This window comes from Aplosporella prunicola (genome assembly GCF_010093885.1).
Source record: "Aplosporella prunicola CBS 121167 unplaced genomic scaffold K452scaffold_12, whole genome shotgun sequence".
NCBI classification, from domain to species: domain Eukaryota; kingdom Fungi; phylum Ascomycota; class Dothideomycetes; order Botryosphaeriales; family Aplosporellaceae; genus Aplosporella; species Aplosporella prunicola.
Window position 1 is genome coordinate 420,383 of NW_022983540.1, and position 13,822 is coordinate 434,204.

Here is a 13,822-nt window from a genome sequence, read left to right on the forward strand (position 1 = left end):
TTTTGCTGTTGCGGCGGGGGCTGCGAGCTGTAGTTGAGCGGGGTCGACTGTCCCGGGGGCGGCGCTGTTCCTTGGCGCTGCTTGACGATCTGGGTGAAGAGGACGGTGCCGGCGGCGAAGATGAGGACGAAGGGCCAGACGCGGATAGGCGAGTACTCGGGGTTGCCGCTGCGCTTGGCGAGAAGGCGAGAGGAGGTGGAGAAGAGCTTGGTCGAGGACTGGGGGCGCGGCTTGTAAAAGATAGGAGAAGCACTGGTTGAGAGACGTGGGGAGAGTCTGGCGGTGGACATGGTGAGAGTAGATGAGGGGTGCTAGACGGCGGGGGCAGGGGGGGATCGGATTTGGTGTGAAACAGCAGGACGGCGCCACGCGCGAGGGCTCTGTAGTGCAATTCGTGGCACACACTTCACGGCGCATTGGATCAACATTCAGCAACCTTTCAACAATTAAATGTGTCGGGCTAAGTTGTCCAGTTTTTGACTGTTTATCATGATTCTCTCTCTCTCTCTTTGACAGCCAAAACTGGAAAAGGAGAATCAGGTAGTGTTGATTGATTTTTTTTTTTTTTTTTTTTTTTTTTTAACCCAGCAAGTACCCCTCGATGGTTTGCAATGCAATCCGAAGCATTATTGCTGTGCTTCCGTTGTCTGGAGCCACGAATTTTATCACTCAGCCTCGACGGGTTTTGATTCGCCAATGTCGGGGATCTGCGCCACGAGGTTGGCCCCCTGCCCCAAGTGGTGCAAGCGTTATCCGACCATCCTAACGCCTCCCTTTACCGCCAACACCCCTAGCACCTCACTTGTTCTTGGGGTTCCGCGACGACTCTTTCCACTACGTGCCGCATTAGCTACGATGCTTTACTAGAGGGAACCAAGAAGAGAGCCTTACCATTTTGCCCAACTTCTTCTGCTGCGTCTTGAAACTCCACTGCGCAAGTTGAGGGCGCTTTTCCCTGACTGCATCCGCGTTAGCGTCGTCCTGGTCAAAGGAAATTTGGGACGAGGGGGGGCTTGTTGACGGCTACTCACAGAACCTATGCATCTCCTTCAAGTGGGCACCACGGCCGTCCGTCTCGCCACTGTCAGCGATCTCAGCTGGCTTGCCCTGCTTGCGAGGAGGCGTCTTTGCAATCACGACGACGGGATGCTGGCTGCGACGAGGGCGGCCATGACCACGAGAAGTAGAAGTCTGGCCTGGTTGAGAGATAGACGAGACGCGGTGGGTCGTTGTGCCTGTGAGACTTTGTGTTAGCAGTGTGTCAGGCCTGGCTTGTCATGGAGAGAGCCACGCTGACCCGACTTCTTGATGGCGGCTGGAGACGGTGTGATCTTGGCGGGGCTTGAGCCTAGATTGGTCGTTATTATAGCTGGTCTGCCAATATTCTGCAGCGAGACGTCTATAAGACGGACCTTTCGTCGCGTTGGTGCGTGACTCTATTCAGTGATTAGTACTGGTCAAGGAAGTATTTGCAAAAGACAATTAAAGTACCTTTGTAGTCAACCGTGCTGATTTTACGGAGATCTTGGTGAAGTCATTAATATGGATATATGGCGGATCGGCAGGATGAACTTACTCATTATGGGCGATCTTGTCAGGAATTAGGTGTATGTAAAAAGGTGTAGGAGATGGCAGTGAGGAAGTTGAAAGGTTTTATGTGGAGGTGGTTCCTTCCAACTTCAGAAATCAGTTTGAAGTTCAGTCACCCGAGAGAAGGCGTGTCAACAGCTCCATGCATGAAAGCTAAACTGACAACACTATCTACATGATTTTAACTTGAAGTCATTCTGGGTCTCGGCTGCAGTGCCCATCAACAGATACTATCAACCCTCATATTTTTAAAACTATTACGGCTGAAAGGTAGACTCTATTGTAATTTGCATGTCTATGTGAGCTACGGTGCATTGACGACGAGTAACTCGTGGGGACCTACATGCTTTGTATTGTAAATTAATACTTGACTTCATGGCTTGATTATTTTTCGGTTTTTTGGAGTATAAGTAATATTTTACCCATGTAACCAGAGAAATATGTTCTTTTCCATGAAAGGACAAATGAAACTGATTAGATGTCAACACAATGGCGCAGTGGCACACATGACAAAGACCAAATAGAGAGCAGACTATTACTAAAGACCACTCCCCTTGCTGTGCCAGGACTGAAATTTTGACAGTAGTGGTATTCGTCTGTCCCACAACTCAATTATTTCTTTGGAAGAGCCTCCATGGACCGTAGCATGGGTCCAAGACATTCATCTAAGAACTCTGTTTCGACTCCAATTTCACCTGCAGTACTCCATCAAGGGTAGCAAGCGCACCCTGGACAAGCATCGATGCCGTTTCCGCAGTTGCTGGCTTCGCGCGACTCCCCAGCAGTCCCTCCATGGCTTCCCCGATAGCTCCGGAACTTGCATGCTTCATGAGATCCTCAGAGGCACCGTCGGTAAGCTTGTTTGTCCAGTCCAGTGCCCGCTGACGGACAGCTTGGAAGAGGTCCTGAGCCACAGACTGCAGTCCAGCAATTTCTTTTTTTGGTATACTGCTGTGCCACTTTTGCGACTTGCTTTTTTGGATCTTAAAAGCCGCATCGGAGAAACGCATGCAGGCTTGCAGAAGTTCCATAATCAAGAACATTGGTTGAACGTGTGGCGCCAAAGGAAGAAGATCAAAGCTTCCCTCACTTTTGATCGAAAGTTTCTTCAGAGCCTCAGCAAGAGAGGTATCCTCTCGGATTCCAGAGAGCCATGCTTTCATATCCTCGAAAGCTTCGGATATCCCTTCGATCTTTTCCCCGAGGAGGGCCATGGTAGCAAGCGTACGCAACTTCTTCCAACCAGATGTAACGGATTTTTCAGCCGTTGTCAGCTCAGCGTCATCATCTGAGGTAACGCTTTTCAGTTTCCCTTCGACCATTCCCATGTGTATACGTGAACTTTCCGGTGAGGAAATGAGGGCACAGGTGTCGTCAATGAACAGATACAAAGCTATCCAGTAGCGTCCCGGAAGAGGCCCCGAAGCAATCAAGTTCTCGAATCGAGGAGCCTTCGAATGTTCATAATTCCATAGTCTTTGCGTGTCACGGCTATCGATCAGGCCGGCAACATTACCATCTGTTAATAGCATGTTAGTGGAGGTTCTTAATATCTTAATAGATTTGAAGCAGTTTTCGATCTCAGACACCATCTGCGAAGCTCTGAAACGGCCTTGGGGAACCCAGCTCAGAGCGACTGAACGCTGCCCAGACCTAGCAATCATGCAAGGCAACATTCAGTTTGCTTTACCACATACCTATCAAGTCCAGATAAAGATCGTCGCATGAAAGGCCTCTGAGGCGCTGAATTCGTCGTCTTTCGAGGAACAGGAGGTGGTAGCTCATGCTCCGAGTTAGGGCCGCTTTGAAGTCAGCAATTTCCAAAAGCCGATCATATTGCATGGCCTCAAGATCTGCGCCCATGAAGTTGTCTATCCTGTGAATGATAGTTGTCGCCGTCTTTAAACTTTTCTCCAGCGCATTGATGGGATCTTGTTTTGATCTGCCATCCATCCTGGCAGTATACGGGAATGGGTGAGTAATAGATACCCTCGTAAACATGTGGTGCCCGAGTGTCTCAGATAGAACTTCTTTGATGCGGAGTCCAGACCACACCTGCATGGCTTCACTGAAATTTCCTAAGAAGGAAACAAGACGAGCTTGTAAAAGTCCAGCTTTGCGGCTGTCTCCTACAGTAGATAGCAGCTGGCGCATCAGAATCTCAGCTTGAACCAGATACTCTTGAGAAGCGCCGGTTTCGTGAAGCTTGACCAGAGTCATTACCGCCAGCGCGCAGATGTCTTCTTGGGAAGCGTAGTCATCCTCTCCGGTCCGTTTTAGCAACTTAATGCACTCTTGGGCAAAGGTTTCGAGCCTTTCTTTTGACGCTCCGTCTTGCGTCGAAATAGATAACAGATAGTCAATCTTACAAGCGGTCACTTCGGTCCGGAGAGCGTCAGCGAGTCCTGACCCCCCGTCTTGAATTTGGTCTTTGCCGCGGATAAGCTCGTGATACCAGTCTTCGAATTTAGCCTGGTGGGAGCTTTCGAGCATTTCGATGTAGGGGCGTAGATCATCGAAGCAATATCTTTCTTTTGAGAACCCCTGGAAATAAGAACAGCAACTCTCAAGCAGGGCATCTTGGTCTGGCAAACTGCCTGCTGTTCTTGCCAAAAGCCGCGCGCGTCGGTTCTTGGCTTCATGTTGCTCGTGTATGTTTCCAGCCGTTTGGCGCAGTTGCTCTCGCGCATCGTCGGACATACTAGATGGCGTGGATATGAGCCCGAAGAGTTCGTTCCGGTGGTGCAGAGAGAGCGGGACGACGACCTGGACATGGGAAAATTGACTTACTCTTGCGACAATAACGCGTTGCAGGAAGCGTGTAACCCTTTCCACAGAATGTAATCAGTCTGCCAAAGGTCGTAAGATGTTCTAGACTTCTCGTCGGGACTGTGGGTGCCTTTGAGGGCCGCTACGCAGAAATCCCATAACTGCTGCCACATTTCCTCCTCCAAAAGTACTTCAATTTTCATACGGACAAAACTCAAATCGCAAAGAACAAGCTGCGAAAAAAGCCCGATAATGGGATCGTCGAGAATCTCCAACACCTCTTTGCGACGGCCTTGCTTGAGATAAATTTGCAAGACCAACCGAAGTTCACGGCGGGTCGTGACTGCGTCCACCGACTTGTCGCCTTTCATGGCTTTGGTGACGGCCGCAGACAGTTTTTTGTACGATAAAAGCGTGTAGAACTGAGACATTTTTTGATCGTTCGTTTGAAGCACGTCTGCCGCCAATTGCGAGACGGCAGGAAGGGAGAACAGATAATGCTCGTCTTTGGGAAACTTGCTGCTCAGAACAACTAGAGCCTGTTTTCCAGGTCATTAACCGGCAGCAATACGCCAGTCCGAGAGGTCTCACCTGCTGTGCCTCCTTCCAACGGTCATGGATAGCCGCACTCTCAAACCATGTGATCAGAGTGTCACTGTCTTTGGTCGACTTGAAGGCATTTTGCCACAATGCCTGCCGCTTCGATTCGGACCCATTGCCATCCACAAGCTTGGAGTAGACGGCTGACAGAAGCTGGGGGTCGGTTATAGCCGGAGTCCAGTCGCAGAGCTCCTCAAGTTGTTGGATTGCTTCCTCCCTCTTTCCGAACTTCAAGTGGACGGCGGCCTTCCAGTAGAGCAGATACGGATCCTTTGGTCTTTTTTGAAGTTTTTTGGTGCAATCTTTAAGCGCTTGCTTAATGTTGGTGCCAGATGTAGCCACCTTCTCATCGATGCTTCCTACACTAAGGGCAGCCATGATGCGCGCACGTTACCAAGAAACGTATGGGAAAGGGGTTTGCAACAACACGAGTAGACGAAGTGCCGTCCTTCGTGACACCAGCTGCGTGCCGAGAGATGCAGAGCCGTGAGTGGTGATTTGCCAAGCGGTGTGCAGGAAGTTGCCGTTCAATGACTTTGTGCGCGGCAGAAAACGGCCCTACCCTATTTGTGGGGTTAAGGTGCGCCGTCTGTCTCACCTGGCCCATCCTCCATCAACACCAGCACCCACGTCAATACAGCCGTCGCCTGAATAATAGTGCTCTGTATTGTATTGGCCGGACGGTAATACTTCGAAAGCGCAACGCCGCATGATATAGGTATTTCTCAGAGGAGCAGGGTGACGGATCCTGTCCGAGCGGAAAGCCTGTCAGACGGCCCTCATTGTTATTGACTGCATTTTCCAATATCCAAACGCCTAGCCCTTCTGATACAGTATGGTACAGTCCAACTCGGTCCAATTCACCAAAACGATTTGCCTTCCTTCCGCTTCGCTTCCTTTCGTGCCTCCGTCTGTGTAAATCCAAACAGTCAGTTAAGTCTGTAGTGGGTGCGCATGGAGAAGCATGGGGAGGCAGTATTCTATCTTTACGCACCCACTCTTTCTTGCAGTCCCGGTAAGCCCTGCGGTACTAGCTGTCAGCGACAAGCGCAAGAAATCGCAGCGAGTGAGAGTGTATATACTGGAAATAGTCGGAACACATGTCCCTATCTCCACCGTTGCGATGAAGACATCTCAGGCTTCGAGCGGCGGCCTCTTGACAAGGATCAAAGTACTCGCTATACTGCTTGCTGTGGCGGCAGTCAGCAGGACCGGACAGGAGCCGTGGTGCGGAGCTGTATGGGCGCCTCACCTAGCAAACTTCTTGCCGGCGGCAGTGTCCGCCCATTGCTTCTGATCAGGCTGTTCGGCGGTCATCTAGACAGGCACGTGGTGGAGCTGGGTAGGTCGGGGAACGAGAGATGGGCGCAGGAAAGTCGATCGTCCAGTCGCGCGGTTGGAGATGCACAAGATGCGGTGTTATCGATAAGGACCCGCCTCTAGCCGTGCGAATGGGCGGATTCCGTCTCTCACCCACCAGATCCTTCCCCAGAAATAGGCTGTTCGCAGACTGTCCATGCAGCATTAGGAGGCCCAGATCGGGCGAGATCCGCATAGCGAGCCAAGCAATGGGGTCCAAGGGCATGTAGAGTACGTGTAGGTGGACGCGCCCGCGTGGCTGGGCCTAGCTAGGGAGACAGACTTACGGCACGGTCCTTGATCATACCGTTGGTACGTAGCAGCCCAGCCGTTGCCGCATCCGTTGGGCAACGGTGCATGAAGCAGGGTCGTTCGAGGCGGGAGAGACGGGACGGGATGATCGGCACGTATTTGGAGATGAGCTGCACAAGGCACAGAGGACGAGTATTTTGACGTCTTCAAACTCTCAGCACCGAACAAGCATCTCAAGTGCCGCTGTGGCTTTGTGGTGCCGTTTTCAGGGAGGCGATGGCTTCTGTCGATCCGCGCGTTCCCGATTTGGATAACATTTCCATACGGCCAACGCGTGCCTTCATGCCTCTTCCTCCTTTGATGGTCCTCGATGCCGCCACGGTCTTCTAGCCCTTCACACCATTGATGCCCTCCACTTTTGGTACCCACGTCCACATCATCATTGTTTCCCACTAAAGCCACAATATTGCATCTAATGTGCCAGAACGCTGCCAGGCGCATGGCCAGTCCCATTTCATGGGGTTCGCGGGGGGGCTGCAGTGTTTCCTTGACTAAGTGGCCGCGATGTCCCTACCAGGATGTCGATTTGCAATGCTTGATTGAGGCCGGCCTCGCTAGCGCCAACGATGCTGCAGCGAAGCGGCGACTCTGGCCTTCCTGGAAGAGAAATCGTTTCCCTCCCAGGGGGATCGTCCGGGGTACCAAGTGCTTGGGACAAGGTGCGAAAAGCACGAACAGGAAAACCGCACCATGGACGTTGTAGTCCAAGGCGCCCGATAACCGCCTTGGTACGGACCGATGTGCGCGATAAGCTGGCGTCAGATAAAGCATATGCGGAGAGGGCGTAGCAGCATTGCGTCGGGACGGCGAATATGCGGAGACTGCTCGACGTCGTGCGTGGCCAAAGATAGTAGTCACCCACTCATGGCAATCCGGTGCGGTGTGGAAGAGTCTCGACGGTGGATCATGATGAAGCGCAACTGGCTGTAGTGGCAGACGGTGCCAATCGACGTCTGATAGACAGCTTCACACGGATCTAATGATACTTTTCCGTCAGTACGCGGCGCCGCACTATCGACGCGGTTGAGAGATATAAAGGCATATCTCCCATCTGCTATTTGTGAGCAACATCTTCATCTCTTCGAAATATTAAACTTAGTCCCACAGGCAATACCTCTCTCGAGAAGTGCCCTTTGCAACTACCCATAAGCTTAGCTCTTTTTGCTTTTGCTTGCTCCGACATCTTGTAAGCTGTCCTCTTCCTCTCATGGTCACACCATCAAATTACTTTGCGTAGCTTTAGCGGCGGATTAGACGAGGCTGACCTACAATGCTACAGCCACAAATACCACAATGGCAGCCGTTGCTACTCAACTCGTTTCAACAGTTCCACGACCTACCTTCAAGCCCATTATCCAGAATGCGGCACCTGAAGAGAGGATAGTCGATGCTGAATTTTGCCCCTCCAAACACCTTGCTTTTAAAAAGCCACCCGAGACTATGTCCATGGAAGACATTGGCTACTCCAAGAACAGAGGGGTGTCTCCAATCGCTGTCTCGCAACCATTCCAGCTCTTCTCTGAGGAGGCAGTCCACGAGATGAGACGCGAGATTTTCAAGCCAGAAGTCATGGAGAACTGCAAGTATAGCAGCACTATCGCGGCCTGCCAACTCAGAGGCTACGCCCCAAAGTAAGGCATGGAGTCTTGCATGGTACCAAGCTGTTTAAGCTAACAGAGCTTCAAGGTACGCTCCTTTTACTTACGACGCATGGAACCATCCGGACACCCTTGCTGTTATCTCAAAGGTCGCCGGCGTTGACCTTGTGCCTGTCATGGACACTGAGGTGGCCCACGTCAACTTCTCAGTCAAGTCTGAGCAGCAGACAAAGGAAGAGCTCAGTGTCATCAATAAACAGAAGCGATTCTTTGCAGACGACGAGGGCATCGCGGGTTGTCCTTGGGAGGATGACAAGCCTGTTGTTGGATGGCACACCGACAGTTATCCTTTTGTATGCGTTTTGATGCTAAGCGACTGTACCAATATGGTTGGCGGGGAGACAGCCTTGCGTACAAGCAACGGCGATGTGCTCAAGGTCCGCGGACCGACGATGGTAAGTTGCTTGGCAGTCTGTGACAGCGAAGCTGTAATATGCTCATACTTGGTTCAGGGTTGTGCTGCGATTTTGCAGGGTCGATACATCACGCATCAAGCCCTTCGGGCTTTGGGCGCTCAGGAGCGTATCACGGCTGTCACATCGTTCCGTCCCCGCTCGCCTTTCGCCCGCGACGACACAGTCCTGACGACCGTACGGCCGATTTCAGATCTTTCCGTGCTCTACCAGGAGTTCGCCGAATACCGCCTGGTGATGATGGAGGAGCGTGTCCGTGCCAGGCTAAGGGAGATTCGGGAGAAGCGTCGCGTTGGAAAGAAATTCGACACCAGGAGGTTCAAGGAGTTCCTAGCGGAACAGCAGGCCTTCCTGGAGCACATGAACCGCGAGATGGTCCCAGACGAGGAGGTGCAGATGGGATACATCGAGCAGGTGAATTTTCCCGACGTAAAGGTCGGTGTCGATGAAGACGCCAAGTCAAAGCGAGCCAGGCACGAATAGGCAGTCGAGCCAGTGCTGGCACTTGTAACGATTTTACGAGTCACAAATCCTTTGGTGCTTGATTCTGACCGGAAACGGGGGACAGGGTGTCGTGATTGGTCGCGGAGGACAGTGTCGCTTGGGCTTATGAGCAGGAGGGCGCCGACATTGCCTTGGGCGTGTCAGACTCGCTAGTAGATAAACCGTGAAGCCACGGGGCGATGAATGGAGAGGAGTTCGGTATATCAGCGTTTTGGATGAAAGTGAAAGGTGCAGGTTGCGGCTTCTGCGCGGGGCGTGCACGGTTCGGTAGAGCACGGGCGCGCTAGCAGAGTCAGCAGCTGCAGCTTGTCTCGCCAGCTCCACGCCCGCCTTAACATACTTGACAACAGACAACTGCCAGCCCAACCATCCCACTTTGCCTTCTCCGCCGCCGTGTTGCTGCTGCACTGGCACCAGCGACCGACGTCCCTGCCATTTTTCCTGCGTCTGCTCCGTCGCGCGGCCTTATGACACGTCTGCATGGATCCAAACGTCCATTCCTCCGCTTCGCGCACTTCGCGCCAGAAGCCTCCGACCGAGACCTCTTCGGCCACGTCTTCACCCGCCTCTTCCTCTAGACGCTCCTCCTCGGACATGACGCCTCACAAGCCTGTCGCCGCCTCTGCCACCAAGAACCAACACGGCGCGGCTGCCTCGCGACCGGCAGCCAAGCTTCTTGACACCGAACGCGCTACGCGTACTGGCAGTAAAGACAGCCTGCGGTCCAAGCAGCCAAAGAAGCTCGACGATACGCCCAAGCCAGACAAAAATGAAGAGGTACTATTAGCGCTGTCGTCCTTCAGATACGTGCCTCGAGCCTTAGCTGACTCTACAACTTAGCTACTGAAGACCTTCAGATCCGACTTGGACAGCCTTCGGTCGCTTGTTACTTGCAAAATATGCGACAGGCTTCTCTACGAACCTTACGTCATATCATGCGGTCATACGTACTGCTACAGTGTAAGTTCTCAATTCTTTCCCGTGGCTTCGTGGCTAACGTGCTTTACAGTGTCTTTGCACTTGGTTTGTCAACAACAGGTCAAGAAAGACATGTCCGGATTGCAGAGCTACAGTCGTCCAGCCTCCGGCACCCGCGTACCTCGTTCGAGAAATGGCCTCTGTCTTTATCAACCGCGCCGAACTCCTTCCACCTGGGGAAACGCTTGAACAACATAAAAAGTGGCAGCAAGAAGAGGCAGATGCTGTGCAGCTGGATAAGAACAACGATGATATCCGCACAGGCGGGCTGTTCAGAGGTTGCTTCAGCAGATGGCTCGACCCCAAACTGCGAGTCATTCGTGACGAAGAAGACGGCGTTGACCGCTGCCCCATATGTTCATGGGAGCTTGAAGACGGCGAGTGCGCGCAGTGCGGATTGCAATTCGATGACAGCGGTGATTTGGCATGGGGAAACAGTTTCAACGGCTTCAGCGACATGGACGAGACGTCCGAACATGACACTCTAAGCGAAGATCTGGATGCCGACATTGACCTTGAGGACCCTGAAGCCATTCTTGATTTGGACGGCTATGATCACGGCACAGAAGATTGGCAAGACCAAAGTGAGGACTACGAGCAAGAGTATACTGTAAGGAGATGGCTCCACAATGATGCAATAGCTCGAGAACAACCCGCATTTAGAATCGTACGCCCGGCTGCCCACAGTGCTGCCGGCAGCAGGCGTCGATCATACAGCGCCAGCATCGTGTCTAACGTACACACCGAGGATACTGAGATGGACATACTGGAGGAGGAAAATGAGGACGAAGATGACGGGGATTCGTCCATGAATGATTTCATTGATGACGATGAACTTGAAACAGCTTCTCAATCCACTCAGTCCATTCAAAGCCAGACTCCTACGCCGCCGAGTAACTTCCGCGCGCGTAGGCGACGTGTGGTAGGAACTGAGTCCCCTTCAACCGCCTCATCACAACACGACGATGACGATGAAAACGACGACGAAGAGGGACCTATCCCAGCCGGAAGAAGACGGCCACCGTATCGTACACTGCTGCAGGCCAGGTCGACCAACAGACGTCGCGTCGCGCCCTCTGAAACGACCGAGGAAGCTTCTTCTGTTGACCAGGATTTTGGGTCTTCTTCTGTAGACCAGGATTTCGAAGAGGACACTCAAGCTTTACTTTATCAAGAAGGATGGTCTCCGCTGGGACACGACGCTCCAGATGATGAAATGGATGAGGATGATGATGATGACAGTGATGGGGGAAGCACGACCGTTGGGTGGGAGCCGACTACGAATTCCATTGAAAGATCCCGAATTGGTGGTTCTCTGACTCCTACTGCAGATAGACCGAACGCGGCGATCCGACCGCCGTCCCGTGTGGGCAACTCCAGACTTCCCGATGGCTCCCGGGGCCTACGTCGGCGCAGTTCTGTGCTATCCGCGGTTTCAAGCGCCAATTACGAAGATGGAGAGGCCGACGACGATGATTCCGATATCGACCGAGACGGAGACAGTAGTATGCGCAGCCCAACTATAAGGCCTCGTGGTTCACGCTTGCGTTTGAGGGATGTTGCTCCTGCGAATAACGGGCGTCCGCCGACTCGCAACACTCAATTTACGAATAGCACAGTTGACCCAGATACTGACGAAAATTCGGATGACACTATGGCCCCAGGAGCTCGCCGTCGCCCCCGCATTCATCGACAAGAATATGACCCTCGAATTAGCTGGGCTTTTGCGCAACACATGGCTGACATACGCGATCTTAATCTTCAGCGAGGTGATATTCTTAATCCGTTGGATCAATTGCGTGGGACCACTCCCATTTCCCGTCCTAGAACAGCGAACAGGAACCGACACTCCGGCATGCTCGCACCTGCTTTTTCCCCGTTATCTAACGGACCTTTACCTCCTTTCTCGCCTCCAGCAAATGCCCCAGCTAGACTTCGTACCCCCCTTGATCAAAGTCCTGCCAGCGGAGCCTCCAGCATGTCTCCACGCTCTGGAAGGACATCCAGTTCGGCAGCTCAATCATCCAATCCCAGTGCCGAGGGAACCAATGTTGGACCTCGTAGAGCGCCTACTAGCCCCAATGGTAATGGAGCAATTTCTAGCACAATAACTTCTACGGCCCATATGGAGCATGGAACCTCTCAGCAGAACCGAGCGCCCGCTTCAGACGTTGTAGATCGTCCCGGGAGTAGGGTCAGCTCTCGACCACCATCGGCTGCAGGAAGACGCAATTCTGGTGCATTCAGTACTGGATATCAAGTACCGATGTCGCCGGGTCTGAATTTCGCAGCGCGTTTCCAGGCACAACAAACTCGCAACCCATGGAATCCCTTCATTCCAGCCAACCCCCGGCCGCGGCCGTCCACACAGCGTCTTAGAGACCAATCTTCCACCGCCACACTGAGACCTCGTAATTCTCAGCGTGGACTCCGTCAGCAACCGTCGCAAGCTAATATGAGAGATGTTACCCCTGTTCAGCACATAAGGCAGCAATCGTCACGAGTAAACCTACGTCCTCAGCCTTCCCACAACCGGTTGTCAAGCCAAGCCTCTACACGCACTCTTAGAGGCAACAGTGTACCTGTAATGCAACCGTCGCCAGTAGTAGGCCCTAGTGTCAGTCCTGTCGGTTCGGCTCGTTCGCGATTGACTGAGGAGGAGCGTCTGAGCCGGGCTCGTGAACTCATTAGTAGCAGACAACAGGCTCTCGGAGCCGGGACTAATCCTTTCGCCGCCGGAAGAAGCAGGCAAGGCCCTACTCAAAACAGCGGTGTCGCTGGAGGAGCTGCACGAGGCCAGTTTGATGCAACCAACGTACAGTCTGTCAGTGGTTTATCCACAAGTTCTTCACACTCGGCTTCGTCGCAGAACGTAAGCTCTGCTGCTCAAAATGCCTCTCCAGGTCTTGGTCGGCGCAGAAGCAACCGCAACATTGGAGCTCCTCCTGGTGCATTTGCCCCTTCTCCAACTTCTCCATCTAGTGGCTTCATACGAACTAGAAACGGGTCTGCTGGGATTTCACCTTTCCCTGCCCGTGATCGCACCGTGGTTTACAGCAACGAAATTGCCGCTGGTGGAAGCAACCTGCAGTATTAAGTGCGCTAGATGCGTTCTTGCCGAATATGTCTTTTTACGCGAAGAAAAATCCCCTTTTCCATACGGTTGCTGATGGCTACGGCTATGCCGGCGAGCGATCCGGTTCATTTACGATTCACGACGGAATTCATGAAGGGTTACGAGGGAAACGAAGATGCAGATGCATGGAACTGGCGTTTAAACAATGGCGAACTCTTTGGTATGCCCGATTCGGCGAGGTCTGGCTCTACCTAATAAGCATGGGTGCTCGGGCACGATGACGCAACTGGTGAATTAGGTTTTTGTTTTGCTCTTCGCTCCTTGCTCCTTGCTCCTTACCACTTTGTACTTCGACGAGACAAATGCATGATACCCCTCTTGCTTTCATATTGAATGTGCGATGGCCGGTAGGGCTGAAAGCTGGCCATTGCTCTTTGCGGGGCCCCAGATCGTCCTAAGAGAGCCTTCTACGTCATCAGGGTATCAGCTTTCTTTTCGTACTCTTGCTCTACCTATGTGTAGAGTAGAGAAGGGTAGTAGATAGCATCAGGTACATCGGCTTA

General features: G+C 52.6%; 6 protein-coding genes across 6 annotated transcripts; 2 read left to right on the forward strand and 4 right to left on the reverse strand.

Annotated features, from left to right (window-relative positions):
* Positions 1-665: 665 nt before the first annotated feature.
* On the reverse strand, positions 666-1,580 carry K452DRAFT_308466 (uncharacterized protein; the record flags this gene model as incomplete). Its single annotated transcript, XM_033543160.1, has 6 exons — positions 666-728; positions 892-959; positions 1,032-1,235; positions 1,298-1,348; positions 1,413-1,436; positions 1,577-1,580. 6 exons carry the CDS (start codon positions 1,578-1,580, stop codon positions 666-668), a joined length of 414 nt encoding a protein of 137 aa, XP_033397783.1.
* Positions 1,581-2,150: 570 nt separating this feature from the next.
* On the reverse strand, positions 2,151-5,435 carry K452DRAFT_287276 (uncharacterized protein). Its single transcript, XM_033540443.1, has 4 exons — positions 4,951-5,435; positions 4,381-4,898; positions 3,288-4,291; positions 2,151-3,109 (listed from the first exon to the last, which is right to left on the reverse strand). Exons 1-4 carry the CDS (start codon positions 5,335-5,337, stop codon positions 2,256-2,258), a joined length of 2,763 nt encoding a protein of 920 aa, XP_033397784.1. The 5' UTR covers positions 5,338-5,435; the 3' UTR covers positions 2,151-2,255.
* Positions 5,436-5,812: 377 nt separating this feature from the next.
* K452DRAFT_249868 (uncharacterized protein) lies at positions 5,813-6,634 on the reverse strand (the record flags this gene model as incomplete). Its single annotated transcript, XM_033538154.1, has 3 exons — positions 6,212-6,634; positions 6,042-6,149; positions 5,813-5,981 (listed from the first exon to the last, which is right to left on the reverse strand). Coding segments are annotated over exons 1-3 (342 nt in total), but the record flags the coding sequence as incomplete, so codon positions are not given.
* Positions 6,371-7,226, reverse strand: K452DRAFT_26103 (uncharacterized protein). Its single transcript, XM_033538561.1, has one exon. It carries the CDS (start codon positions 7,081-7,083, stop codon positions 6,484-6,486), a length of 600 nt encoding a protein of 199 aa, XP_033397786.1. The 5' UTR covers positions 7,084-7,226; the 3' UTR covers positions 6,371-6,483.
* Positions 7,227-7,699: 473 nt separating this feature from the next.
* Positions 7,700-9,351, forward strand: K452DRAFT_287279 (uncharacterized protein). The gene is made up of 4 exons (XM_033540444.1): positions 7,700-7,816; positions 7,910-8,261; positions 8,317-8,683; positions 8,741-9,351. The coding sequence occupies exons 2-4, from the start codon at positions 7,924-7,926 to the stop codon at positions 9,182-9,184; spliced, it is 1,149 nt and encodes a 382-aa protein (XP_033397787.1). The 5' UTR covers positions 7,700-7,816; positions 7,910-7,923; the 3' UTR covers positions 9,185-9,351.
* A 448-nt stretch (positions 9,352-9,799) lies between these two features.
* K452DRAFT_326606 (uncharacterized protein) lies at positions 9,800-13,280 on the forward strand (the record flags this gene model as incomplete). The annotated part of the gene is made up of 3 exons (XM_033544858.1): positions 9,800-9,982; positions 10,046-10,165; positions 10,215-13,280. The coding sequence occupies 3 exons, from the start codon at positions 9,800-9,802 to the stop codon at positions 13,278-13,280; spliced, it is 3,369 nt and encodes a 1,122-aa protein (XP_033397788.1).
* Positions 13,281-13,822: the final 542 nt, after the last annotated feature.

Bases quoted from the DNA above. Each gene is read 5' to 3' on its own strand.
- K452DRAFT_26103 (XM_033538561.1), bottom strand. From the start codon at position 7,083: ATGGGACTGGCCATGCGCCTGGCAGCGTTCTGGCACATTAGATGCAAT.
- K452DRAFT_287279 (XM_033540444.1), top strand. From the start codon at position 7,924: ATGGCAGCCGTTGCTACTCAACTCGTTTCAACAGTTCCACGACCTACC. The intron at 8,262-8,316 runs GTAAGGCATGGA...CAGAGCTTCAAG, and splicing joins CTCAGAGGCTACGCCCCAAA to GTACGCTCCTTTTACTTACG. The intron at 8,684-8,740 runs GTAAGTTGCTTG...TACTTGGTTCAG, and splicing joins AGGTCCGCGGACCGACGATG to GGTTGTGCTGCGATTTTGCA.
- K452DRAFT_287276 (XM_033540443.1), bottom strand. From the start codon at position 5,337: ATGGCTGCCCTTAGTGTAGGAAGCATCGATGAGAAGGTGGCTACATCT. The intron at 4,899-4,950 runs GTGAGACCTCTC...CCTGGAAAACAG, and splicing joins GTTGGAAGGAGGCACAGCAG to GCTCTAGTTGTTCTGAGCAG. The intron at 4,292-4,380 runs GTAAGTCAATTT...CACGCCATCTAG, and splicing joins AACGCGTTATTGTCGCAAGA to TATGTCCGACGATGCGCGAG.